The sequence below is a fragment of the Ooceraea biroi genome, chromosome 3 (genome assembly GCF_003672135.1).
Source record: "Ooceraea biroi isolate clonal line C1 chromosome 3, Obir_v5.4, whole genome shotgun sequence".
NCBI classification, from domain to species: domain Eukaryota; kingdom Metazoa; phylum Arthropoda; class Insecta; order Hymenoptera; family Formicidae; genus Ooceraea; species Ooceraea biroi.
In genome coordinates, this window is record NC_039508.1 from 11904513 (window position 1) to 11931520 (window position 27008).

At 41.7% G+C, this 27008-nt stretch overlaps 4 protein-coding genes and 1 long non-coding RNA gene across 8 annotated transcripts in view; 1 reads left to right on the forward strand and 4 right to left on the reverse strand.

Annotated features, from left to right (window-relative positions):
* Positions 1-8174, reverse strand: part of LOC105277028 (serine/threonine-protein kinase DCLK1) — a 62287-nt gene extending 54113 nt beyond the window's left edge. Inside the window, exon 1 of one of the 2 annotated variants that reach the window (XM_026968464.1) lies at positions 7755-8174. In XM_026968464.1, coding sequence (XP_026824265.1) covers positions 7755-7983 — 229 coding nt within the window. In that variant the 5' untranslated portion in view covers positions 7984-8174. The remainder of the gene's footprint in view (positions 1-7754) is intronic. The other variant, XM_011335148.3, reaches the window with a different exon arrangement.
* Positions 8175-12869: 4695 nt separating this feature from the next.
* On the reverse strand, positions 12870-15083 carry LOC105277034. Its single transcript, XM_020030878.1, has 2 exons — positions 14164-15083; positions 12870-13620 (listed from the first exon to the last, which is right to left on the reverse strand). Exons 1-2 carry the CDS (start codon positions 14374-14376, stop codon positions 13261-13263), a joined length of 573 nt encoding a protein of 190 aa, XP_019886437.1. The 5' UTR covers positions 14377-15083; the 3' UTR covers positions 12870-13260.
* Positions 15084-16791: 1708 nt separating this feature from the next.
* Positions 16792-20178, forward strand: LOC105277032. Of its 2 annotated transcripts, XM_011335154.2 has the most exons (5): positions 16792-16918; positions 17114-17244; positions 17724-17804; positions 18240-18976; positions 19321-19702. In XM_011335154.2, the coding sequence occupies exons 2-5, from the start codon at positions 17200-17202 to the stop codon at positions 19700-19702; spliced, it is 1245 nt and encodes a 414-aa protein (XP_011333456.1). In that variant the 5' UTR covers positions 16792-16918; positions 17114-17199. The 2 variants fall into 2 exon arrangements, with proteins under 2 accessions (XP_011333456.1, XP_011333455.1); XM_011335153.1 differs by having other exon boundaries at positions 16792-17244; positions 19321-20178.
* Positions 17303-18280, reverse strand: LOC105277031. Its single transcript, XR_893521.3, has 2 exons — positions 18155-18280; positions 17303-17977 (listed from the first exon to the last, which is right to left on the reverse strand). It is a non-coding gene; the product is annotated as an uncharacterized LOC105277031 (long non-coding RNA).
* Positions 19974-26971, reverse strand: LOC105277030 (alpha-N-acetylglucosaminidase). Of its 2 annotated transcripts, none has more exons than XM_011335152.2 (14): positions 26587-26971; positions 26214-26375; positions 25946-26124; positions 25636-25854; positions 25333-25560; positions 25158-25221; positions 24954-25099; positions 23955-24039; positions 23606-23755; positions 23368-23510; positions 23034-23193; positions 22589-22779; positions 20731-21116; positions 19974-20407 (listed from the first exon to the last, which is right to left on the reverse strand). In XM_011335152.2, the coding sequence occupies exons 2-14, from the start codon at positions 26265-26267 to the stop codon at positions 20319-20321; spliced, it is 2094 nt and encodes a 697-aa protein (XP_011333454.2). In that variant the 5' UTR covers positions 26268-26375; positions 26587-26971; the 3' UTR covers positions 19974-20318. The 2 variants fall into 2 exon arrangements, with proteins under 2 accessions (XP_011333454.2, XP_011333453.2); XM_011335151.3 differs by having other exon boundaries at positions 26214-26383.
* Positions 26972-27008: the final 37 nt, after the last annotated feature.

The following is a 27008-nucleotide window of genomic DNA, read 5'->3' on the forward strand; positions in this document are numbered from 1 at the left end:
GGTAGGCATCCCTACGTGTTACATGATCCCCTCGAATGCACTGAGAAGCGTAACACGACGCAATTGTATTCCGGCAATCCCGACGTGCTCCCGCGCCCTGGATGCTGCGCTGGATGCGCGATTCTGTATCGCGTCGCGAGATTACGACACGTGCCTCGCCCTGTGTTACGATTATCTCGGGATTTAATATTAACGACGGGGGTCGATAGCGCGTGCAAAACTTGCATTATCGGTAGTTATTGATCGATACGCGCCGATAGCGCGTATCGTGAGCATTCGATATCATAAGTAACGTAACGCTTTATTAATACGGGGATTAATTACGATCTGCCGCCGGCGCGCTCCCAATAAACGATTAACCCCGACATTTCAATTTTTTTTATATTATATTAGATTAATAGAATTATGGCACCCTATTAAATGTCGTTAGATATTTAATACAGAGTGAATGGTAACTGTAATATCGCGAGCTACGCGTTGCTGAAACGCGTCGCAAAAATGATTTATCCCGCGAAAAGCACCGCGCATTGGCGGAACATGGAGAAGCTACGAGAAGCTGCGAGATGGATGATCAACTGCGGTTTTCGCGTTAGACGTAATTCTGCGGCTACTTAATTTCACGCTTGATATGTTTGTCGAGTATAGTGATGTACATGTCGGCGTGTGAGTGAGTGCAGCGTGTGGAACCCGCCGCAATCCCATCGCGTTACTTCGTGGCTGGGAGGTACAGCAAAATGCCTGGACGTAATGACGGACGTAATGAACGTAATAATTCGTTCGTTTACTCTTGCGCCGCAGAATATCAGCGGTGCTTGTGCTGGTACCGAGAGCTGCGTTTCAGCCGTTACACTTTGCCACGCGACGTGAGACGTCCGCTGTCAGGAATCGCGAAGCCGCCCGTGCAGATACGCACAGACGTTGAACAAATTCGCATTGGACATACAGGAGACGCTCTCTCGAGGACATTGGAAGCCTCGTCAATGCCGTCGAGTTACGTTAGCTATGCGTTACCGGAGCGAGAGAGGTACTTGCATGTACAGTCACGTACTTTGTATCAGTACTGCGGCGCGTTGCATCACGGCGGCGCGCGGCATAATGATATCTAGCGGCGGAAACGGATGATAGGAGGCGGCCGAAGTTGCTGTTTAAATTAGGACTTACGTCACCGGCGCACAAAGTGCGACAGTTCGATCGCGGCCTCGTCGTCGCGGGTACGTTGAAATTGGAGGGAACTGGCCAGACTTTAAAGAGATATACGCGCTCCCCAAAGCGGATATATTCCATCGAATTGTAAGGTATATATTTGCTTGCGGTTCGTCTCGTGCGGTCATTACGCGGCCCCCGCGGCTTTGACACAGACGCGACTTCTGCAAATACGCGTTTGCCTGCAGCCTTGAATAATTTGTGCCGCTCAGAATTCCAAGCAACGCCGCAGTAATGTAGCCCAACGTTTAATTACACGCTATCGACAGCTCGCGACTGACTACGGGTATTTATCTGCACGCGTTTAATAAAAGCCTGCGAATGTGCCAGCTATTGCTGGACTAATTATCGTTTTTTCGCTCGGTGCAATGCAAATTAATTCGAAAGTTATTAATATGAATAATAATTAACATCATTTCAAAGCGGCCCGTGTTATTTTAATTTATTCGTCAATTGGCAATTATTTATTTAAAAAGGAACACAATCTTGATTATTCAGTGACCGATACCAAAGTTTTATTTATATTTATCCACGAAGCGATACGTTTTTGTAGATATATTCAATTCCAATTACATGCTAAAGTAGCAGCTAATGAATTCGTTCTTTCGGGACGAGTCCGAATGAGAACGTAGTACAAAGGGCAGTGCACGGTGAAAAAGAGTAAAGCGGATGTGGACACGTGGAGGAAAGCGTACACGTGGAAGTTGGAGTCGAAGTTTACACGTACGGCGCACAGCCCAGCCGACTGTGCTCTCGCTTCTGGCTCTATCGATTTAGGACGGCTCTACATAACCGCCACAGCCAGTCGGCTCGTATGTACACACGGCCTCTTCCGCGTTATGCCCAACCGAATTATTACGCAGTCGCAGAATACCCTGGGGACCCCGTGAGATTGTCGGAAACCATCGGTTTTCCGAATTTCGCCAGACGCTCCATTCCCCATCTCTCTCTCTCTCGGTCTAGACCTCTCTCTAACTAGTAGCTGAAATTCCAGCTACAAGTTATAAGCTACAAGCAAACAATTTCAGGTAGTAACAGGTAGATCAATTGCACCAGGACGAATCTCGCGAAGCATTGTTACGAGATGTGCTTGAGAAGCAATCAATAAAAACACGTGTATGTAGGTGCGTATCAATGTGAGCTGGAATTGGAAGGCGTCGTTCTTCGCGTTCTGTTAGCTGTAATATCGTCTGCCGCAAAGAGCTGTAATGAGATTTTACTGTCTGCAGTTCTGCGCAAGATTAATTGTCATTGCATCCGATCGAAAAGTTGCACATGCAACTTCGGTGGCCGAAGAGTGACTCGGCACAGTAACGAAACGCTAAGAGAGATGGCACGCGAAAGTACGCAAAACTGTCCTTGACGAAACCGTCTATCGATTTTCCCCGAGACATTTTATTTAGTTGAGGAGCGCGGGCTGAGACGTTTTTGAGGACCCGACTCCGTCGCGACGCCGCCGCCGCGCCGGCACTTGTTCAACTTTAAGCGCCCCAATAATGTGTGCAATGCATCATGCAAAATATAAAAGACGCAATTTTTTCTTAAATGGAACGGTGGCACGGCCAGGTCTTTTATGAAAGCTTCCATAATGCAAATCTTCCGTAATGCAATTAAAAACCGAGTTATTAATTCGTTTTTGATTAATTTCATTCTATTACATCGAGGAGTACCGAGGTACGTAATTGCCTTCGATCCTCGTGCGCTGCGAAATTTGGCCTCGAACTTGTCCGTACTTCCCACAAGTAAGAAGCAGGGAATTATGCGGGCGTGCCTGTAATATGTATAATCCACCTCGCTTTAGAGGATAACGAAATAACGAAGACGAAGAGTTGAGCGATGCGACGCCCACGTGCGAGCGATCATCATGTGCGCCGACAAAGTCGACGAGTAATTGGCTGATTCCGAAATAATCGGACGCATCTATGCTGTCGTTCGGGCATCTCGACGGAGGATCGGAGTCGCGCAATCCTGAGCAGTATTGCGCCACTTCCTCTCTGGCCCGCAATTTGTCAGCACCGCATAATGATGTCGCGCGATCGCGCCTACGGCGCGGATCATCAGATCATGCCTCCTGGCATACGGAAAAATGGATTCCCGGACGCGAACTTAATTAAGCAGTCAAGTGAAATATAATATTGGGTCATTAAGTATGAAACTTTACAAATAGAACATAAACTTTTGCATTTTTTGGCACATGGACATGATTTATTTTCAATCGAAGTATGCGCCCATGTTATCTACACACTTCTGCCATTTTAGTGGTAGTTGGTCTATGCCTCTACTATAGAAGCCAGGAGTACGGGAATCGATGAAGTCGCGGAAGGCTGTTTCGACTACCTGTCGAGAATTGAACAATTTTCCCACCAAGAAGTTCTCCAAATTCCGGAAGAAGTGATAGTCGGTAGGTGATAGATCTGGTGAATATGGTGGATGACGGAGAGTTTCCAATTCCAACTCCTGTAGCTTTGCCACGGTCAGTCGTGCAGTGTGCGGTCGAGCATTATCATGCAACAGGATTGGCATTGACCGATTGACCAATTTCGGTTGTTTAATAGCAAGTTGTTGCATCATTTCGTCCAGTTGCTTGCAATATACTTCAGCCGTTATCGATGTACCAGGTTTCATAAAGTTGTAGTAGATAACACCTGACCTGGACCACCAAACAGTCACCATAAGCTTCTTCTGTGTAATGTTGGGTTTCGCGTGATGTCTCGGTGGTTCATCAGCGTTCAACCACTGATGTGAGCGTTTACGATTGTCGTAGAGTATCCACTTTTCATCGCAGGTCACAATTCGATTAAAAAAAGATTCATTTTTGTGACGGGAAAGCAAAGAAAGGGAAGCCTCTAGACGTTGCGCCTGCTGCGCATCGGTCGATTCGTGCGGGACCCATTTGCCCAACTTCTTTATCTTACTAATTGCAGCTAAATGAACCAATATGGTGGGTATGGAAACATTGAATATCGATGCCAATTCACGTGTACTTTGAGATGGATCGGACTCTACTACGGCTCTCAAGTGATCATTATCCACCTTCGTCTTTGGTCTTCCACGTGGCTCATTAGCGAGGCTGAAATCTCCATCTCTGAAGTTTTTGAACCAATTGCCCACCGTTGCTTTAGTAGTTGAACCTTCACCAAATACAGCGTTGATATTACGAGCTGTCTCCGACACCGTGGTTCCACGGCGGAACTCATATTCATAAATCACACGAATTTTGGACTTTTCCATAGTTCTATAAAAAAGAATCGACCAATAAAACTAATGAAGATATTTGAACAAACAAATATGACATTTGAGGAGCGAACATACATCTATCACACTAACCTAACCTGATACTGACGTCTGGCGCCAAATTTGAGATAACAAATGTTAAAGATGTCGCTTTTACATTTGTAAAGTTTCATACTTAATGACCCAATATAATAATTAGTGACAGAGGGGACGAACGCGTCCTGAATGAATTTGATGAGAGAAGAATGAACGCAGTTGAAAGAAAAACGATATAAGTGTGCATACGTTAGGTATGCGCGCGCCATTTTTACCGTAACATTTTTACTGCGGAGTAAAATCGTGGTCCCTCATGAATTTAAGAAACTAGCTCGCAAAATCGTTCTTGTGTCGCTTCGATAGTAGTTCCACCTATTTATTATTAATAGACAGCGTGGACGTTTTATTGACGCAGGCATTGCGGTGCGCGGAAGCGGCTTTGACGTCGAGGCAGAATAGCGTCTTACGCGATAGCCATCGATAATCGCCGGTATCCCAGAGCGGTATCAATGAATTACGTCATACGAGTAGTCCGTCGGCGTGGCATACGTCAAACACTGACGAGCCCGTTTAATGATGGAGCGATACATATTTCTATATTCCGGCGTTTGAAGGCGCCGTTTCGAGGTCGACAACCCCGTCGTGAGAGAGAAAGGCGGGAGAAAGGTGGAAGCGCCAAGATCACTTCGTGATCCAAGGTCGATCTCGCTTCGACCAACTCGGAGTATATGCGTCTCGGGAAATCGGAGTGATTAGGGACAATAGCTTAATCGGACGGCAAGGAAGTCAATTGTTGACGCGGGACGGAATTCGTTGGATCGAGATAGCAGAATTCCCTTCTCATTTACCTCACTTTCGGCAATTGCGATTGCGGGCATTACGTTGGGATCAGAAAGTTCGTTGATTGAAATTATTTCGAGATTATTTCCCCTTTTTCTCGAGTTTTTCTTGTATCGCTGTGCGCTACATTTGTAATTTGCATGAATGACGGTTGCCAATAATCTGTGAAGAAAAATCGGTGACACAATATGGCTCGCTGATATCGGTGAATTGGTAATTAGCGTTAAACACGAATATGCATGAAATGATAATGTCCCACGCATAATCGAATGTCCGGCAAATTTGCGTATCATTTCGCTGAAATAGCTAAAACAAATTTCATTCATCGCGATTTAACATAATCCTCTCTCTCTCTCTCTTTCTCTCTCTCTCTTTCTCTCTCTCTCTCTCTAGCTCTTCCTGATCCCGAGCTCTCAGAAAATCTTTCTCAGACAGAATTTACGGCGAGCTTCCTAACGAGATAAACGTCGCTAGACGCGCGGATACGCAGACGCTTTAATAAATAATCAGAGAAAACATGACGCTCGATAAATCTCGCTCCAACTGCCTCTAAAATTTATGATTAGCTTTTAAAAGATCGTTATCATTTGCGCGCTTATGCATTTAGCGCGGCGGCCCGCGAATCTTTTATGCTAATTTACAGATTACGCGCGTGCGATAGTTGCTCGCGAAATGCATTACCTACTTTTATAAAAAATAGTGTAACTTTATCATGCAAGACTGCTTTTTCCATTATCTTTACGTCGGTTTGCAGACAGGTTCTTCTTGGCAAAACTATAGAGGAAGGACAACACTTATCGCATTCCAATTCTTACATATTTGCGCGACACTTTTAGAAGTTACGTTTATATATTTTTGCTTCACATGTTCCTTTAAAATATGAGACAATACATCGCGTGAGCAAATTTTGTGCTCGCAAATATCGTGCGAGATAATATTTGCTTCTATTCAGTTCACCGCGTATTCGCGTCATTTTATCTCTCCATTTACTCTGCATTCTTTCGTGTATAATGTACAGAAATTATTTTTGACATGTAAATTTGCATTCTTCCCAGGTTTTTACATTTTTCACGTTTATCTGTGGTATTTCAACGCTTTTCGTGGCAAAATTGCTTGGTAAAAGCGCAATTGGAATTTCAATCCCAAAAGTGCCACATGTAAAGAATCGTAATACATTGACTACATAACTGCTAACGTATTTATCAGACAGGAATATAATACATTACTATAAAATTTTAACTCAGTTCTCATCATTTGTATGGGCCTGTTAGAAAACTGAAGTAAGATGCAAAAGAAGCCATTAACGGAATTGCGCGAGTAAGAAAAATGCAAGATTTTCCGCGCAATTTAGCACATTTTGGTGTAAGCAGAGCGAAGTGGAATTCTTTTCAGTGGAAAGTGCTGCTGCTTACGACATAATAATAGCAATATAAAAAATACATGGTATAATAATGTGCATTTCTTAAAAAAATAAGATAATGATTATGAGGTAAAAACTACGTGAGCTTTGATCAGTTAACTGTGCGTTGTTCATTAGCAACAGGTAAATATGCAAAATAAAGGATGACAACGTAACAACCTTGGTGATTAATTTTACGCTATTAATTTTACGATAATAACAGGAACATTAAATGCTCGAGTATATCAGCAGTGTAACGTTTTCAAGGCTAAAATCTTTTCTACTCTTTTTAATTGTTTTCAAGGAAAAATTGGTTTCCTCATCTTACATTTTGCATTATTTGCCGAGAATGAAGAGCGGAGTCACTGCTACATTCCACAAAATCATTCAGTAATTTCTTGTTTACTTCTTGCGCTTTTATCTTTACGATTGTAGCGTGGGAAAAAACGTCGGATGCAAAATTCAAAGTGAAAACCGTATCTTCGGAGAACGATCTCATGAAGTAGCTCTAGAGTAGACATTCATTTTATAGATTTCGGTTACGTAAGAACAAATTTATACAAGTCTCGCCTTGTGTTCCGAGCACGTGTTGCGAGAGGAAAGTCCTTACGCGGAGCATCTTGTTTACACGGATGCTGTACGAAGTTGAAGTGACCATAATTGACAGAATGGGAGGAAGCCGCTAAGTGTGCTAGAACGAATGTTTGCAGGCTGGCGTGTTTGCACGTGGAGAAGGATCATTGAAGCACAATTGAGAGCTTACGAGTTCCACGATCCACACTGCGATCTTTGTCTTACGACAGCGCGAGGTTGACTCATGCAATCAGGTTCAACTTCACGTAAGCATGCATTAATATTGGCGTCGCGAGATTAAATTGAAGGTCGCAGAAGGAGGCAGCTGACTGGAGGCGGTAAAGAAATCACGTCTATACGCTATCTACGCATCGTGCACACGTGGGATGTCCGGTCCATGCGACAGCCAGCTCGAGAGTGCAACTACAGTAATTTTCTCCCGTTCGAGGATGGCGATGCCTCTACTTACACGCTGTATCAGGCGAGAGCAGCAACGTTTTGGGGGCGGTTTTTTCTTGTCCCTTTTCCGTCCCGGCTGACCGCGTCGTGAGATCCTTTCGAGCAGTGAAAGAAAGCTCGTCGCCGCGATCGACGCGCTCGGGATGATCGACGTGATCGGTCGATTCCGTGTTTCGCTGACGATCGAAGGCGCAACGCGTCGACAAGGGTGCAAGACGATCGAGACACGCGCTGGTCATCGCCGTGTGGTCGTTTGAGGCGAGACTGGCCGCGGCATCGTACCCGACGCGAGGTCGCTCCCCCTGCGTACGCGCGGTCACCAATCCCTCCGTCGCCCTTCCCTTAGTCACCCTCCGCGATGAGGCTTTCTGCGAGCTTTGTGAGCGGACTCGACGGAGATGGTAGTCGACGACGATCGACCACCGCCACTCGCGTCGCTCGGTCGACTGACTGACCTGGACTGCCTCCCCGTAGACTCGGAGATTTTATTCCATCCCCACCAAGGATTGGTCCCCCGCTCTCCGCCCGACGAACCCTGTTCGCGACACCCACGCGATCCAAAGACGACGTGGATGCTCGGGGGTGCGTGAACATGCGTCGCCGCTGATCGGGGGTGTTATAGCTATTGACCATGTAATCGGCAATTGACCGTGTCACTTAAAGATCAATCAAAGGTCCGTGTCTGTCCCTCATGACGGAAATAGTCTAAAACGAGCGGCGTCGGTGTTGCATTTTATTAACGTGTCACACAATTGACCCGGAAGGAGTGAGAAAGGAACTTTTTCGATCACTTTGCGGTACGATGATTTCGCTTTAATTCATGATGACACAACTGTGCGGCGATTTTCACGTTATAGCGCGAGCGTTGACCAAGATGGAATTATTCACACGTGACTTCGTATTTAATCGAGCTGATTCTGGCAGGAACAGCTGCCGTCTTACGCGTTTGATTCGCCTGATTGCAATTTGTTTGAGACGCTCACTTAAGCAGCCAACTAAAACAAATACGCGCCCTTTAGCTTGAATGCCGTCTTTAGCGTGAAAAGTTCTAAGCTTTATGCCCGTAAATTACTTAAATCAACTCTTTTACGTAACTAATGACCGTACCCAATTCAAGTACTCCAAGTATTAATTTGAGATTCTGATTATCTGCAGAGAAAGAAGAGAACTGTCGTTTTCAACTTGTTCAAGATTGAAAACCTCGTAATGCGCCAGTATTTGAGAAACTCCATTTTTATCACGATAATTTCCATACTTTTTCATCAGTCGGAAAACGCTTTCTGTTTTCGAGAACATTTATTCGTTAAATAATCATGACTGACTTCCTAATAACTTTCCATGTACTTGCCACGCGGAAAATTTTCCACGTCCGCAGACAGACCAGTGGGTCACCTCTTCAAGTTTATGTTCAAGGTTTTAGGCGAAATAAGCGGACTTACGTCACGAGCATCGATTCGCGGTCGTTCGTTGACCCATTCTAATTCCACGCGATCGCGAACACGTTGCCGTTTCGCGAGCGGACAGCCGTTAAATTCGCCCATTCGCGGGACCTTGCCTAACGCACCTCATCTAAATGCCTCGTGGTCGTCATCGGAACACGGTGCCAAAAAAAACCGTCCCTGACGCTCCTCCCTTGACAGGATGGTCGTCCTCTTCCGACGTGTTTTCCCCCGAACTTCCCCCAAGCGCCGAAACTTCGACACGATTGACTGATTGTGGTCGAGCCGTTCGCTCATGGTCCACATCCTGCATTCCACTTTTCTGGATACGGTCGAGTCTGTCGATAGCCATTTTCGGACCCGCTTAGAGAAGCCCGATGACGGCGGCAGCAATCAGGGGACACTCGTCCCCCTCAATCGCGGATTTCCCGCCGCGACATTCTCCCGTCGCTAATTAAAAAGTTTCATGGACTAACGATTTGCCGCGTTTCGCAGTCGCTCGCGGATCTTGGGGAAGTTCCGCGCGACTTTGCTCGGTATAAGAGCGGTGGGTTCCCGATGGCTGTAATAGCTACTAATGGCCATTGTAATGGTCATGTTTAATGGCGACTTGTCAGCGGATATTGATTTTCGCAATAGAAAAGTCAGTGGAAACTCCGATAATAATAAATCAAGCCAATCTTTTGCTCGTACCTTAGTTACGACAATATAATAAGACGCGTACTATCAAGAATAAGTATCATGTTCCATCATATTTTCACTTTATTTTCGTTATCTTGATAATTTCGAGATGAAAATTCAAGACGCGAAAACGTGGATACACTTGCGCCGGGTATTTGCAATCGTTCAAGGCCCGTGTGCTGTTATTGACGACGATCGAGAGCGTTATCGACGATGAAATGCAAATGCTCGCGTACACGCGACAGAAAACTCGTTTCAGATGAATGCTAATCTTCACACAAGGACACTACCATGTCGAGAATACTCAGCTCGGTGACGTTCACCTCGCATTGCTTCAGGCACGTGTTTGTAAAGTACTATTTAACGCGGCGATAGGAACCGTGACACAAACTGTCGGATACTGTCACCCTGACTGTCTATTTGTCGCGCTGATTAGGGAGAACGAGCAATTTCCTCTCGCGAGAATAACGCGACTAGCGAAACGCTCCGGCAACGCGATTGGACTCGGCAAATCTCAATTTGCCGAAAGCTCAAGTGAATCGAATGAGTGTTTGCTTTTATACGAACTATCGACTCTCCCGATAGTTCGGAAATAGTCTCGAGCTGACGATTTTGCTGGTTCCTCCCGATTGCCGCAATTTTTAACGAATGTGTAAGTTTATATTGATGATCCGGTTTGCTACCGCAACAAAAAGTCATTGCGAATCGCTATCGCACAAATTGTCATTTAAAATTGAAACGACGTTTTGCTGATCTTGAATCACGTGGATCTCAACAGGATTCTTGTTTGTGTGTGTGTGAACTACTTTTCAAGCGTCTTGGCGCTACACACCATCATAGTAATAATTACAAACCACGTAAATCAATTTCGGAAACGGTACAAGTATTTGGATTGAAGAGATTAACGCGCTTATATCATCGTGATTAATCATTGAAACGCCGTGTGTGTTATTTTGGAATAAACCATTTTCAAATGTATATTAATCTCTACGTTAATCCCTATCGCCGATAACGTGCAGCATCACTCGGAATATTGTTCTGGGATATTTGAACACGGCATGTTCAAATAATTTATAATCACATATTAATGAGTCAATAAAGGCGTGACAGCAAACTGTTGATACGCAGAATTAATTTATAAGCGATACACACGGTGCTGCGCGCAAACTGCGTCGCCATACTCTCATCGATCATAGCTGCTTATACAGACGTTAGCTTGTACACGAGCTTACAACGAGAAAGAGAGAGAGAGGGATAGATGGAAAGAAACGCAACGCATTATTATCAATTTATCAAGTGCTACTCCTCCTTCGTATTGAGCTAGACAGTAAACAGGTTTAATTTTAGCCTCTGGAACTACGAATACGATAGAAGACCATCAACCGGATGAAACAGATCGAATTTCAACTTGATCGAAACGGAATATCTAACGGAATATTGTCTATGATTTATCATTGATTTCCATTTCCTCTATTTTAGCCCTCTAAAATCTAACTAGTCATAAATCTGATGAAACTAAAGAATGATGAATGTAAAATCATATCATGCGCTTCTAAAGCAGAATTAATTAATCTGAAACAACGAAATATACAGGGTGAAGCACCTAAAACAGGCCACCTGAATATCTCGCCTGTTATTGGTGATAGAAAAGAATGTGTCAGACCAAACTTGTATGGTTTCGAGGGACACATAATTTGTTCTAAATAGTTTTTTATTAGGTGGACGCGTAGAGGTCATATGAAGGTCAACTTCGTTTTTTTAAATGGTATGATTTGTTTATTTACGTATCATCTAGTAGAGCGTTTGAAGATGCGCACATTTGATCTACGGGTCAAAATTATTCAAGGTCACTGAAGGCCAACTGCAAGGGAAAATAATTTACTTTTATTGCCTAGAATTCTCTGCTATTAAAAATACTGTAAACTCAGAAATGAAAAAGTTCTAGCCCTTAGAAATTTTAGCCTTCAGTGACCTTGAATGATTTTGACCCGTAGATCAATATGCGTATCTTCAAACGCTCTACTAGATGGTACGTAAAAAAACATATCATACCATTTAAAAAATCGCAGTTGACCTTCATATAACCTCTACGTGTCCACCTAATAAAAAATTATTTAGAACAAATTATGTGTCCCTCGAAACCGTACAAGTTTGGTCTGACACATTTTTTTTCTATCACCAATAACAGCCGAGATATTCAGGTGGCCTGTTTTAGGTGCCTCACCCTGTATATAGATAATGTAATGTAATAAAAAAATACAATTAAAAGTCCAGAAAGATTTGCTTTCACACAATTAAATTCGGTTTGCTTTAAGATTACGTCACACCTGAACGTGTTCTCTTGCGGCTCGCAAGAGAGTTAGTTAAGTTTACGAGGCGAGGAGTCGATCCTCTATCGATCACGTTACCAATTAATATCTCGCACGTTCGGGGCGCGTCATTCTCGCGCGACGGCGATGCCGGAGATAACAACCGCACAAATCAGTCATGGATTTTAATAAACCTCGCCCCCGGAGATGCTGGCACGCGATCGTTCGCGTAACGGGCGATATTTCAGCCCCAGGTCGGATTACGGCAGAACTGCGTCGGGACACGAAGGGTACACCGAGCCATGACCACGGCGGCTGGTGCTTCAGATCGAATCTCAATTCGGTAGAAATGAAATTCCTCGCGGCCGAGCCCAACGTTTCGCGCAATGCCCCGACCTGGCCGTGGAGAACGACCGTGGCCTCCCTTTGAATTCGCAAGATAACCGGATATCTTATGCATTTCCAATAAAGCGTCGCGCTCTGCGCATTGCCGCGCTGTTTCTTCATGATATGCGCAACCAATAATTCATTTTTCCTCCCTTTCTCTCTTTCTCTCCGGCTCTCTATTCCCCATCAAAATACGTCTCCGATAACTCGAGAGCCATAATTTATTAAGAATCCCCCGGGCACTAACTATCGAGTTGCAATAATTGGAGAATATGGAGAATGCGTTTTTACATCACGCTGCTCCGTGATTTTCCGAGGAAACTGAGACCGATTTCAATCTCGTGGTCTTACATGGTTTGTTTAAATTGGTAAAATTTTATTGCGTTTAAGTACGAGTGTACATAAGAAATACGGTGAATATAAATACGTACAAAATGCAAAGAGAATGAAAAGAGAAAAGCATTTTTCTTCCTTAATATTTCATCTCCAGTGTCTCATTTGAAGACGACGAATAATCCGTGACTATGTAAACGACGTTTCTTCAAAGCGACTTACTTGGCATATACGACGTTCTCTCGGGGGCTCCGGTCGAAATTGTGTCACGCGTGAAGTCGCAACTCGGTGCGCGAATGCAACGTGTCGGTCCCTTTGTCGATTATTTACACGCGTTTGAATGAACGAGGATATCCCGCGGCGCGTCCTATTTTCTCCTGTAAGGAGTCGGATAATCCGTGAGGAGGCTGCCGGTGGAGACGATCGCTCCGGGCCCCCCGAGAATGCCGCCCTTGTTTGCAAACCAGCCATTTCCACCCAGGAAACCTGCTGGTTCCAGCCGATTCGTGTAGAAACCAGTATCGTTGGGGCCCACGAAGTGCAGCAGGCCGCTGGGTCCTCCTAGTTGCTTCGCCGTTGCATTCGGCGCGGGATTGATGCCCAGCTTGTTAAACGCTTCCTTCAGCAGAAGCAGACGATCCTGTAGCAACGACTGCGGCGAGAACTGGATATTCTGCGTCAGCGGTGTCAGGAACCAAGAGAACGGGCCTGGCTTTATCGTCGGGGTCTCCACGAGTTTGCCGAGAAAAGTGATCAAGCATCAGGCTGAGTGTACTTCCGAGCACGAGCGAAGATTTAAAATGATATGCTTTCGCAAAGATTAATTCGTAAGGAATAACTTCGTGGTTGATGTAACTGTACGGTGCAACAGAGTGGCTAATATCACATTGAGAAGACTGACATTTGTCGTCTGTTGTCTCTGTAATACTGTAAATCTACTGTATTTTAATTAAACTCATCAATTGTTACGCATGCCTCAATTAGTTTGATTACCGGACGTGTTAATTGTAAGCAAATTTGCGCTGAGCAGTTAGAGTTAATTGATTAAATAATGGATCAACTAACAACGCATAATTCCTGCAGCTGGAATGGGCGAAATGGAAATACTGTCGAATATCACCAAAAAACGAACTGGCGGTGTGAACAATAATATGGCGCATTGAGATCATAATTAATTAACTCGATTGAACATCGTGGAGCATCGCGTGAAAGGCTTTTAATCTAGGTCCTGACATCAATTATGAGTTTTAATTAACAAAGTGGCGCTTACAGGTCGAACAGTCGCATCGATCACGGTACCAGCTGCCGAGTTGGTTGCATCGGACCGTATGGTGGCTGTTATTTGCTCCTCGTTGGTCGGCAAAGCAGAGTTCCGTGCTTGTTCCTTTCTTCGCAGACTCACGTTGTCGTGATCCACTTCATTGATCGACTCGTCGATCGACGAATCCAGCGGTTTCGCCTGCACTATCGCCTTCCCAACCATTAACTTACTCCTATCTTTTTCTCTAATGTTCTTTAAGAACTTTATTGGCTAATCCAGGTTTTCTTTTAATGTGACATGTAATTTTTAAATTTTAATAGAACATTTAATAATATTATATTGAATAAGCATCAATGTCTTACCACTGCCAGTACCATCCATGTAAAGCTGATGATTCTTGCCATAATTGCGCGAAGAGCGATAAAGAAGCCGAACAGCGTTCCCGGTGACTTATTCTCTCTTGCGACGTAGTACCAGTAAAAGAAGCAAGAAAAGTGTACAAGTAAAACGTGGTGTATCAGTAAGACTAAAGCAGCGCATTGTGCTTAACGTCCTCTATATATGTCGTTTCATGCGTAATAAGCAAAATGTAATCACATAAGGGCGCCCACATGTGCATGTATGGTGGCATAGAAAGATACAGTCGCAATCGCAATCAAATGTATATCGCTGAAGTAAACTGCGTGGAGAAATGCTCCCGTTACTGCCGTGTTTTCCCGTAAGTAGAACGGACAAATGTTCATGCTGCTTTTACCAAGTTTGCGAGTGACGTTTCTCGTATCAACCTTGTGCTGCAAAAGTATATGCTTAACTAATCGAAGATGCAACAACGACGCACAAGAGAAACAAGCGACCTGAATAATGGTCTTGTCTTATTTTGTGATGTGCACAAACGCATTTTAACGATCCTCAGAAAATGGAATCTGTGACAATACGCTGCGAACGACTGAAAGTTCTCCGGATTTTTTTTATAAACAGCAAAAGTGAAACGAAAAAGTATTTTCGCCTGAGTGTTTAGCAATTACGCACTGATCGATGAATGCACGTCAGGGAGACGTTCGCCAATCTTCTCTCAATTCCGTCAGCATATTTTATCGCAACGTATATTTTTTGGACGAACAGAAAAAGCATATTTTATTTCAATTGCCTGTTTTATTGTTCATGGCAGAACAAATTCATTTCGGTGAGAATCACCTTCTTGCCCGGGCCAAATCCGAGAACTCGATTTTTATGTGGAACCTTTAGCTGCGAATAAAAGTGAATTCCGTCGCTTAGTAGCCGCGAGCACATTCCGTAAAACAGTTTGGAAGTCGCGAAACGTACGACACGGGTGTCGCTCGTAAAACCGGTCAGGTCATTTTTTTCCGATTGTTCTGGGACGAAGTGCCGCGACCGACTCTCCTTGAAAGAGCTGTTTTCGACCGAGAAATTTTACTCTTGTTGGACCGTTCTCGCGAAATCGTCGTGAAGGTTGAAACTCCGTTTCATGAACAATCTCCAGCAGACGCCGGCATGTAGCCGAGACATAACGTAGTTTAATAACCGTTTAAGGCAAAAGTTTCAGAGGTCTGGAAAGAAAAGTTTTGAAATTATTGAGAAATGATAAGAGCGCAGAAGGGAAAGAAGGCGACTACTATAAATTACCTGATGAAAACTTTGACGTGATATTGTTATCTGAAAATCTCGTAAGTGCTTAAGTCAATTTTTATTGAAATCGCTGCTTTGACGGCAAGTTGACTTTACGCGTAAAGAAAAAGAACGAGAAATGCGCCGCGCTGTCGCCGCCGCGGATTGAGTTGAACTTCGAAATGGATTAAAGTAGAAAATGAAAAATGTGGATGCAGTCGAAGGAATACACGGGTTGCACATCTGCGATAGCAATAACCAGCGCGCAAGACGCAGATACACACTTTCATTACGTGAAAGCATATGCTATATATTGCATCTACCATTTCCATCCTTTTCATTCCTGCTGAGTATTTTACATTGACTTTGTGTAAATCGCAGATATTTTCGAAAGTATTTGAAATTCGAAAATTAGTTAAATACAATAATTGCGTATTAAATTAGTGTTATACTTACAAATTCATCTATTTAAAAAACTGGATAAAGAGTAAACGCAAATTATTAATCTGTTTGCTTAAGTTTTGAAATTTCTTGAATAATTCAGAAACTGCTCGAGTGATTCACTTACTTTTATCCAGCACAGTTTCATTCTAAATCATTTTAGTATAATCTAAGAAATCTAATATAAAAATAAAAGAACAAGATATATGAAATCAAAAACATACAGAGAGAGGAGAACCTGCTACGTTCCGAGAGTCGTCCCGATCAGATCGAGAATGACTCGATCGAAGATGACCTGGACGAGTGCATAGCGAAAGGTACGTCGCCTTGTCGTCTCGGGACGTGCACGGCATGTCGATGACGACTTAATTTAGACGTCATGGTGTGACTTACCACCGGTACCAGCGAACACCGGACTCACTAGTCGGCTCGTCACGCAATTAACAATCCTGCACAGGGATCCATTCGTTTACATACACGCGATCACGCAAATACGTGTGTATGTATGTGTGGAGGTGTGCGACGCCGAGGACGACCTGGGACCGTTATGAATCTTTTCGAGACCAGTCTTGTTTCAACGGCCGTTCGCGAACCTCGAGGTTGCCCGCGAAAATCGACGACAATCCCATCCGAAGTCTTCAGAATTTTCGGAAACTTTTTCACTGAACAGCGTCCGAATCCTCAGAAAACAGATCAGGTTTCACGTCAGATCAGAATTGTTCGGCTTCTTCGCCGTGGTCCTCGCATTGTCCGCGATAATCGATTTCCTACCTCGAACTTGTAATTTTCTCAAGAACTATATTTCAGACCGTCGTTCCTGCAGTTCGAGATTTTTTTGTTTTTTCTCGGAGAGGTTTCTTTCGTAAGTAAAATTGGTGGGTTTATGTTACAGCGTGCAGCAAATTAATGGTCTTTTGCAAAGTGTGCCTGAAGTGATCAAAATTATTTTGTGAACCGGTAGAAGAAATATTTCTCGTTATGAAGATATTATGCAGCCTTATGATGGTCTTGATTCTTCGACCGGTAAGAGACACTTACTACTACTGTGAGTGAAATCAGTTCAAACGAATACTGATAATTCATGTTTAATATATTATCAGTGAACTCTTTTATTATTCAGTCATTGCATATTAGATTACATGAAAATCGCTATTTCTGTGGCTTATCATATCACGTAAATAAACTAAAAACATTATTTGAATCGGAATTGAGCAAATGTTTTAAGCAAAGATCAATATATTGTCTGAAAAATGTATTTACGATTCCATTTTCTCTTCACTGCAATTTGTAATATTAATTTTGCATCTTTCGAAAATTTTGCTCTCACTTAAGTTTCACGTATCATATTATTAATACTCTACCTTGATCTACTTTCGATATGAAATATTTCCACATGAACACTACATGCTACAGCCATAACGGCGTCTAACGGCTCCGAGAGCTACGTAGATATATTTGCATGCTTTGACGGAAATGTTAATTAAAATTCCTCACTGCTCCAGGCCATCGCCGGAATCGTTAGGAAGCCGCCGGCCTTTTCAACACCAATTTACTCGAATTCGTATCTCCCCGCCGCCATGCAGGTGAGTCACTCTACTTAATTTAATGAGAGACTCGGAACATTAAGCAGGCGCGTAATCACGATGCTTCTCATTTCGTGTAATAGCCCGAAAATATTTCACACGTACGCGTTACGTCGTTAATTTGTTGTCACACGTAGCCGACTTCTCCATTTTGCTTGTAGCGACCTTTACACCTGAAGTACCAACATAATTAGTAGAAACGTTGTATCTTATTGCACATAAAGCTATTTATAACAATCTGACAACTTTCAAATCTGTAATACAAGCATAAAACGTTCTTATATAATATAACTATTATATAAAAATAATATTTATATATTTAATAATATATAATAGTTTTGTATATTTACCTACGTGCCTTAATAAGATATTTCAAAATGCGTATCGGATTCTTGATGAAGAAGCTTTAAGCTATACAACCCGTTTCTGTATCAGGTAATCTTCCACGCGGTCGAGCAATTGAAGTTGCTCCAAGCGGAGGAAATATTGCAGGAGCACTTAGCGAGTAAGACGACGACGACGACGACGACGTCGAGAACGACTCGGCCAATGAAGCATCAACTGCAGTCGACGACGCCCGCAGGGATTTCCACCGCTATAGTTTCCTCCGCTACTGCGAAAGTGCAAGAAGAGACATCTGAGACTCTTGAACTGTCACTAACTTCGATTCCGGCGAGCGAAGCGTACAGTGAAGGATCGCCCGATAATCTGATGGAAGCTGCTCAGCTCGTGGAAACTTCGGACGCGAGCGTGTCCGATCGCGATCACGAAGAGGTGCCTGAAGCGAACGCAGAGACGACCGAGATAAACTACGCCACGCCGGAAACGAATTACGAGTCGCCGGAATCCGTGCAAGAAACGCAGGAGCAGAATCAGGAACTTCCGGAGAAGAGCGAGGAGGAAATGTCCTCAACCAACGGCGGTTCTGCCACCGAGGTATCAGTCGTGGACGCAACCTCGCAGTACGATGGTGCATCCTTTATCACGGATCCACCGAGTGGTCAGAAGAAAGAGCAATCGTCCGTCGACAGGGTAGTGGACGAAATTTACGAAATCGTGAAGACAACCACCCCCTCATTTAATGAGGAACCGGAGAATTCTGAGTCGAAAAATGCGACGAAGACCTCGAGCGAGAAAGAGAACGAAGAAGCGGACGAAGAGGAAGAAACGAGGTGATGACGTTCTGCGTAGTTCCATGTTATAATTATATAATATTCTTAGTAAAAGAGCAGTTGTTGTGTCTGCTTTTGGAGGAAATTTAACAATATCAAAATTTAACAGCAGTTTTATAGAAGTAAGTGATCTTTTCACGAAAACTTACTTTTACCCACTTTTCATTCAATTCAATTGATGCAAGAATAATAGAACTGAGAGAATGAACGATTTACTTATCGCACAGTAGATTTAAGCGAAACCGAGGAAGCGTAGAGGGTGAATAAATACTGCTCGCTCAGTTGGAAAGTGCTAATGAGAAGTGTTCTTAATGAGTCGCCTTTCCTTTGTCTTTGCTCTGCAGGTTCACTCTGCTGGGAGAGAAAGTGGTTCAAGTGCCGCGGCCGAGTTTGAGCAGCTACTTGAGGCGCACCAAAGTACCGTCCAGGCCGGCCCTTCAGCAACTGGCGAATCTTTACGACGTCCTCAGCAAGGACGCGCGGAAGCAAGGATACGCACGTTTCGCCGGCTACTCGGACGAGGTTTTGAAGGATCTGCAGTCGTCTGCCGAGGGTGGCGTCGGTCCGCAGCTGAAGAAGCTGCTGGAGAAAGTGATCGAGCGGAACGAGCTCACTCGGGATGATGCAAAGATGAGGACGTCACAGGCGCTGCGAGACCTCGATGATCCTGCCAGCGCGCTCAGCAAGGATCTAAGACGCCTTCTGCCTCTGCGTTATACAGCCTGACAACGAACGAAGGAGTTTTCGTAGCTTCTGGGAACACGATGAGCGAGCATCCTTCATAATTTATTCCTCTCGGATAATTATTGCATCTATAGAAATGTGAATTAATGTCTCTTTGGATTTCTGGTGCTCTTCAAAGCTTTGCAATTTATAAAATGTGGAAATGCACGTTTGATTGTTAAGGATTATTTGATCTTTGCGAATATTTCGCCAGTTCTATTATTCTCATAAAATTTATTATGCGAATACGTTACGTTAATTAGTACGCTTGTAGTGCAGGCGATGCTTAAATTTAATTCTCTGTGTTTACATTTCTGATATGTGTGCAATATGTGTGCGTAGCAATACAATAAATTTGTATATTAAAAATTTATACATTTATGAATGTATTTCGACCATATATGTAAGTATTACATATATGATTTCGTCATGAGCGATATGAACATTATACAAATATAAAATTATAATATTGCCACTAATCACGTTCTCATTAGATTACTTTAACATAATTATATTGATATTCTCTTAGCCTAGAAAAAGTAAATATATTTAATTTTTAATAAATAAAAATGCTAAATATATCTTTAATACTTTTTAAATGCATTTCGATGTTTTACTACTACTGATGATGGTGATGGTGGTAGTGATTCTTTATTGGTACATTGGACCACTTGGACATTATTTTCGTAGCTATATCGATAGTATCACCTGAAAAAGAAAGATAAATAAAATTTATTAAACTTCTCAAGAAACTAAAACTATTGAAAGAAAGATATTTTCTAATAATGCGTTAACGATTTACTTAAACAACGATTCTCTTAAATATATAATAATCTTCATTTTAACCATTTTAAGTCAAACTTGATGTAACATTTCGATTTAAATTACCCGCAAAAGTGTTAATACAGAATACAAGTAATGCAAACAACTGCAACTTATTTAAGATAATCGAAATGAAAGAACGGAAATTTATGCAAGTTGTAGAATAAGTAGTGCATCGTTTGCGAAAATTGTTAGATGCGAATAAGTACCTATTGCTTCCACGGGATAGAGTTTCGTCGAGAAGGTGAAAGGCTGCTCGACCTCCCGAAATATTCTGTCGTTAATCTCGGTGATATTGAACCTGGTTCTTTCGACCAGCGAATTCTCGAGGGCTTTTAGAAAGAGTTCCCATCTGGGCTTGAAGTAGTCCGCCATCACTCCCGACCATTGTTTATTCGCGTAGTCCCGTATTTCGCCGTTCGGTCCCCACAAAGTAATCTGATTTCTAGCATTGTATTCGTAAGATTGCCTCTCCTCGTCGTCGACGGCCATATCTTTCGCTTGAGCTAACCATGTACCCAATAGAAAATTATTTCCCGACGCCAGAATGGACTCGAGATCGTCAAAAAGCTCCAGCAGTGCACTCACGTGCGATCTGAAATACGTTTGTAGAAATAAAATTATAATTATCATTAAATATCTATAGATTGTAGACTTTGAAAAAATCTAAAAGTTTCGTTTTATAATAACTAGTACAACACAGGCGCGCGCTATTTTATTTTTCAATATTAATAATGTTTTCCACTAATAATATTCATCTATTATTTATTATATGCACAATTATCACACTCTACCAAATTGTTAATCTCCACGCGAAAACATTTAACACGGCTTTTTTAAGAGTGGATTTGGCATATTGCGAAGAGTTTTCGACGATTGAAACTCCTTGAGACCCATAAATGAAAACGTTCTAACCCGTAGAAATTTTTTCTTTTTCCGAGCAGTTCTGAGTTGTTGATATCATTATTTTTTATATTGCCTAGAGTTCTCTGCTATTGAAAATACCGTAAACTCAGAAATGAAAAAGTTCTCGAGTTAAACATTTTTTTCTTCTCAGAGGAGTTCTGAGTTGATAATATCATTATTTTTTATATTGCCTAAAGTTCTCTGCTATTGAAAATACCGTAAATTCAGAAATTCAAAAGTTCTCGGGTTTAAAATTTTTTCTTCTCAGAGGAGTTCTGAGTTGATGATATTATTATTTTTTATATTGCCTAGAGTAGTTCTCTGCTATTGAAAATACCGTAAATTCAGAAATGAAAAAGTTCTCGAGTTAAAAATTTTTTTCTTCTTAGAGGAGTTCTGAGTTGATGATATCATTATTTTTTATATTGCCTAGAGTTCTCTGCTATTGAAAATACCGTAAATTCAGAAATTCAAAAGTTCTAGCCATTAGAAATTTTTTCTTTTTCCGAGAACTTCTGAGTTGATGATATTATTATTTTTTATATTGCCTAGAGTTCTCTGCTATTGAAAATACCGTAAATTCAGAAATGAAAAAGTTCTCGAGTTTAAAATTTTTTTCTTCTCAGAGGAGTTCTGAGTTGATGATATCATTATTTTTTATATTGCCTAGAGTTCTCGGTGATTTTAAATTCGTTAAAACAATAAATGAAAAAGTTCTAGCCATTAAAATTTCTTTCTTTTTCCGAGGTGTTCTGGGATATTTATATTGTTACCAGTACAACACAGGCGCGCTATTTTATTTTTCAATATTAATAATGTTTTTGAATAATAATATTCATCTATTATTTATTACATGCACAATTATCACACTCTACCAAATTGTTAACTCCACACAAAGACAGTCGCGCGATGATAATCTAAACTAAACATAACGCACAACGCGAATCGAGATAACCAATCAGCGTCGCGGAAAAGAGGCAACAATGATTTCGATTTGATTTAACACGGCTTTTTTAAGAGTGGATTCTTTTCTTACTTAGATATTTTTAGAACGTTATTTTACTAATTAGATAATAGGCACATTTTTGTAAAATTTCAAGAAAAAGTATCATAAATAACGTGATTGTAAAATATATTATATTATTTAATCGTTACACTCACCGAAAGGCAGTAATGTTCTTTTTCTTGTAACTATCCACTATGTTCGTATAAACGTCATCGGCCATTAATTGAAGTGCCTGTCTAGTTATATCAACCACGTCGTTCCTGTAGAGAGTATTATTCCTTCTACCATATCTTGCCTTTAAAAACACTTTCCATGTGGAATAGAAACCTTCGCGACTGTACCAGACCTATGTTAAAGGAATTATTTAACTTTCTTCTGATCTGTTATTTATACATTAAGCTGTATGTACATTTGCATAATAATTCTCTCATCTACTTTCCATTTAATTTGCCAAAGTGAATTTCGCAGAACTAACGCGTTTTGTGAAATTTTATAATTAATATAATTCACAAAGAATAAAATTTCATTTTGATTTTATCTATGTGTTATGGAATTATTAATAATATTAATACATATTAATATTAATTAATATGTATATACCCATGGCGTGATTTTTAAACTTGGTCGTCTGGTAATGACGTAATGTCCTCTAATTTTCTCCGTGCCGATAAAATTATAAACCGTTTTGCCGAGCTGCTTCCAGGCAGCCACCGCGTATTCATTCCACACGCCATATCTCCGAGTTGCGTAACTCTCAAACCTGTCGATCAACGAGTTTCTATCAAATGTGATTAATTTTATGAACTAAACACTTCAGTCGTTTAAGCCGCGTATCAGTAGAGCGTAGATTATCGGTAGATTATCAGAACGCGATAAAGTGCTAAATTGATAATCTCTCGACGAAGATCATTGCTGATGCATCAGAATTGCTCACCAAGCATCGAGCTCAACGGGCTCATGACGATACGCCATCTCATTCATCAATTCATAAATCACGTAGTTTTGATTGATGCCCTCGGGTGTCAGACCGGTTCCTACCATCGTGCTGCCGTTCATGTTTCTACCCTCAAATGTACGCTGAGGAAAAAACGAGCTGATTACCCTCGTGACATAATTGACATTCATATATTTTTCTAGTAAAAATATGAAAAAAATGAAGATTTATGATGTACCTGATTAATGATCTGCGCAGACCCGAACATCCCCAAGGTGCCGCCGAAATTGTGCAGCATGCACCAGATGAATGGTTGACCATAGTACGAATTTAGTCGGCCGTATTGCGGGAACTGTTCCGATTGCAGATCTAATACCAGCATTCGTCCCTGCGATCGATTTTTATAGATAATAATTTTTTTTTAAGTAATGTGTACGAATCATGATCAATTTGCGTAAAACATGAGAATAGTGAATTTATGAAATGGGAAGTCATGCGAGGATTGTTTAAAAAGGAAGAAGTATATTATAGATATACATCTCCAGTTGCTAATAAAGTAAAATTGTTCAATAACATTTCAGACTTACTATGGGTACCGAGGTCAAGAAAGATCTCACTCTAGGCTCCGTCCAGAACGTAGAGTCGTGCACGAACAGCCAGGCTTGCATCATCCTTAGAAAAAGAAGATATTCATATATTTTATAATATATATATATATACAGGGTGTCCCGGGTTTTAACCGACAAACTGCGGGAGCATATTCTACTAGTGGAAATAAGAAAAAATTCTTATATCAAGTTTGCTTAGAAATGCTTTATTACAAAGTTATAAACCAATATTGAAAAGAAATATGAGATAAGTAACAACGGAACATAGTGTAGAATTTGGAAGGTCGAAGATGTTTATGTTACGTGTATTCACATGTATTCATGTTCACTATGTTGAAACGATTCAGTATGATCGTTACTTTCACAACAGTAGCTGTTAGATTTCAATCGTCGTGTGAACTAGCAATTACTATCAGAATGCCAAAAGTGTTTTCAAGTGAGGAATACACTGATATTCATTTCGTGTACGGATTCTGTGACGGAAATGCACGAGCTGCCGTACGAGAGTATCAACGTAGATTTCCTAACAGGAGAGTACCAGATAGATTTAAAGCAACGAATTACTAATTCAGTTACTGAGATGCAACAAAATTTTCAGGAATGTCGTACTGTAACAAATTCTGTACTACGTCGATGTCTAGCTTGTATCGATGTGCAAGGACAACATTTTGAAATGCGTCACTAAATCATTGCGTAGATAATTTTTATTTTTGTGAAAAAATCCGTTGTTACTTATCTCATATTTCTTTTCAATATTGGTTTATAACTTTGTAATAAAGCATTTCTAAGCAAACTCGATATAAGAATTTTTTCTTATTTCCACTAGTAGAATATACTCCCGTAGTTTGTCGGTTAAAACCCGGGACACCCTGTATATATATGTAATACTGTTAATGTAAATTTCTAAAATAATCTAAATGTTTTGAAATATACAGTTTGACTTTATTATCTATTTTTTCTTATTTAATTTCTAGTCACCATATCGCTTGAGGATCGACTGCTTGCATCGCTGAGAAAACTGACTGACCAACGTTTCTCAAATAGTTAAGCTCGCTGCTACCGGGCTCGTTCTCGTTAAAAGTGTCGCAATTGTAAATGTGATCGGTGTCGAATTCGTCGATGTACTGGAGCAATGAAACATTCATGTCGTTAGCCGCCCCTGTCGGAATTATTTTAGCTTACCATTTTTAAGAACTTTTCTCCAATGAGGCGAAAGAGCGGATCCGTCGGCTCTACCAAATAAGGGCTAAAAGAAAAAATTATTGAATACGTCTAGAATATATTCACTTAATTTTATATTCGTGGTGGGAACGCAAAATATAATCATTATCAGAAGAGAGAAACATTTTGGTCGTACCAACAGTATTTGTCTTCGAACTTGTTCCAAGGATTGATCTTCGTCATATTAGCACTCGGGAAAAGTCTGGCGAAGGCTCGCGGTACGTGACCAGCAAATGCTGGTAATACCGGCACGACTCCGAGGTCCCTCATCCTTTGGAGGATCTTATGTTGCAGATGCACGGTGCGATTGTGCCAGTTGTACGATAACGGTCCCCCAAAGCCACGAATATTGCCCATTCTCGCCCTGAAAAGCACAGTAAATAATATATCTTACTTTTCGCATAAAAAGGAGCCAAATAATCAAAAGCTAATCATATACCAGGGTAAGAAAGCGGGTCCACCAAGATGTTCGTCAATTTCTTCTTGAGTGAGATTGAATTCTTGGTACACTCTCTGCCAGATCGCCTCTTGCGCAGTAAAAGCAAGGGCCAGGTTGATTCCGTTGAGGGCCGTCCAGTCGATGTTCCTTTCCCATTGACTCCACTGCCACCAGGCCGAGCTGTATCCCACGGTGCACACATTTTGGTAATACCTGAATCTGAAACGCGTCACAAAGCACGAAGATAAACATGTCTTGCCACAAATGACACAAATTACTAAATAATATTATATATTTTGCGTGTTATCACCGGTCGTTGGATGTCACTTTAACTCGAACATCCGGCAGCACGTTGGGCAGGGAAATTTGCGTTCCATCCCACGATACGTGGACGTTGCAATAGTTCTTCAAGTAGTAATTCAGGCCCCACGTGATCGCCACTCCGGTAGTGCCGCGGATCTCGATCTTGCCTAGAGGATTCTTCGTTATCTGGCGAAGAAGAGATTAATCGAGTGATATCGGGTTGCCGATAACTGCTACAAACATGCGATTGCTGTACTCGAGGGTAAACCTTGTACCTTGAAAGAATCCTTGCCAGACCACGTAGGACCCACTTTGGTATCCACTATCATAACAAACAGTTTAGCTGTCCTTTCACCCAGCAGCCTCTTTGCGACATCTTCAGCGGCTTTTGCCTGTACTTCCGGCGTCGAGAGCGGTCTTATGTGACCCAAGGTATCCTGAAAAGCTACTCACGTCTTCAGCATTGTAAGATTTTAAGCTTTGTTTTGCGGAAACGACAAATAAATTATTACCGAAGAATAAGCAATGTTCAGCATAAATTGTTATTTATTCAATCTTGTCTTGTTATTATTGTTTATTTATGTCTAATAGAATGTACATTATGCATTTGATTGATAAGAACTTGCATTGAAAATAAATTCTACTCACCGTCCGGCCTGCGGCATTGATTGGACGATACGAGCAGTACAAGTATTATGGTAGACAGCCATGACGTTACGCACATTCTGACGAACAGTACCATTGGTGACTGATGCGCATGTAAAAGTGAGGAAACTTAAGAGTGGTCGTGCGTTATCGCACTTTAGCATTCTCCCTCTCTTGTGCGCTTCTTATCTGATGGAACCTCTGACCACTGATGAATATAACGACCGACAATGGTTCACGACGATAAAACGTTCTTAATACATAAACGCTCCAGAGACTTCTATTCACGTTCATAATTTTAAAATCACTCATGAAGCGTATCACGATTTGTGATGAAATTTATTTTCTTGTACTGTTTATTGCACATAGTAAATTAATTAAATAGTTAGAGAGGCATGTACCTAAAAAATGTAATACTAACGCAG

Excerpts from the sequence above, each read along its gene's own strand:
- LOC105277030 (XM_011335151.3), bottom strand. The coding sequence starts at position 26,680 with ATGGTACTGTTCGTCAGAATGTGCGTAACGTCATGGCTGTCTACCATA. Across the intron at positions 26,125-26,213 it reads CTGGCAAGGATTCTTTCAAG|ATAACGAAGAATCCTCTAGG; the intron begins GTACAAGGTTTA and ends CTTCTTCGCCAG. Across the intron at positions 25,855-25,945 it reads AAAGTGACATCCAACGACCG|ATTCAGGTATTACCAAAATG; the intron begins GTGATAACACGC and ends GACGCGTTTCAG.
- LOC105277034 (XM_020030878.1), bottom strand. The coding sequence starts at position 14,376 with ATGGTTGGGAAGGCGATAGTGCAGGCGAAACCGCTGGATTCGTCGATC. Across the intron at positions 13,621-14,163 it reads TCGATGCGACTGTTCGACCT|ACCCCGACGATAAAGCCAGG; the intron begins GTAAGCGCCACT and ends AAACTCGTGGAG.
- LOC105277032 (XM_011335153.1), top strand. The coding sequence starts at position 17,200 with ATGAAGATATTATGCAGCCTTATGATGGTCTTGATTCTTCGACCG. Across the intron at positions 17,245-17,723 it reads TGGTCTTGATTCTTCGACCG|GCCATCGCCGGAATCGTTAG; the intron begins GTAAGAGACACT and ends TCACTGCTCCAG. Across the intron at positions 17,805-18,239 it reads ATCTCCCCGCCGCCATGCAG|GTAATCTTCCACGCGGTCGA; the intron begins GTGAGTCACTCT and ends TTTCTGTATCAG.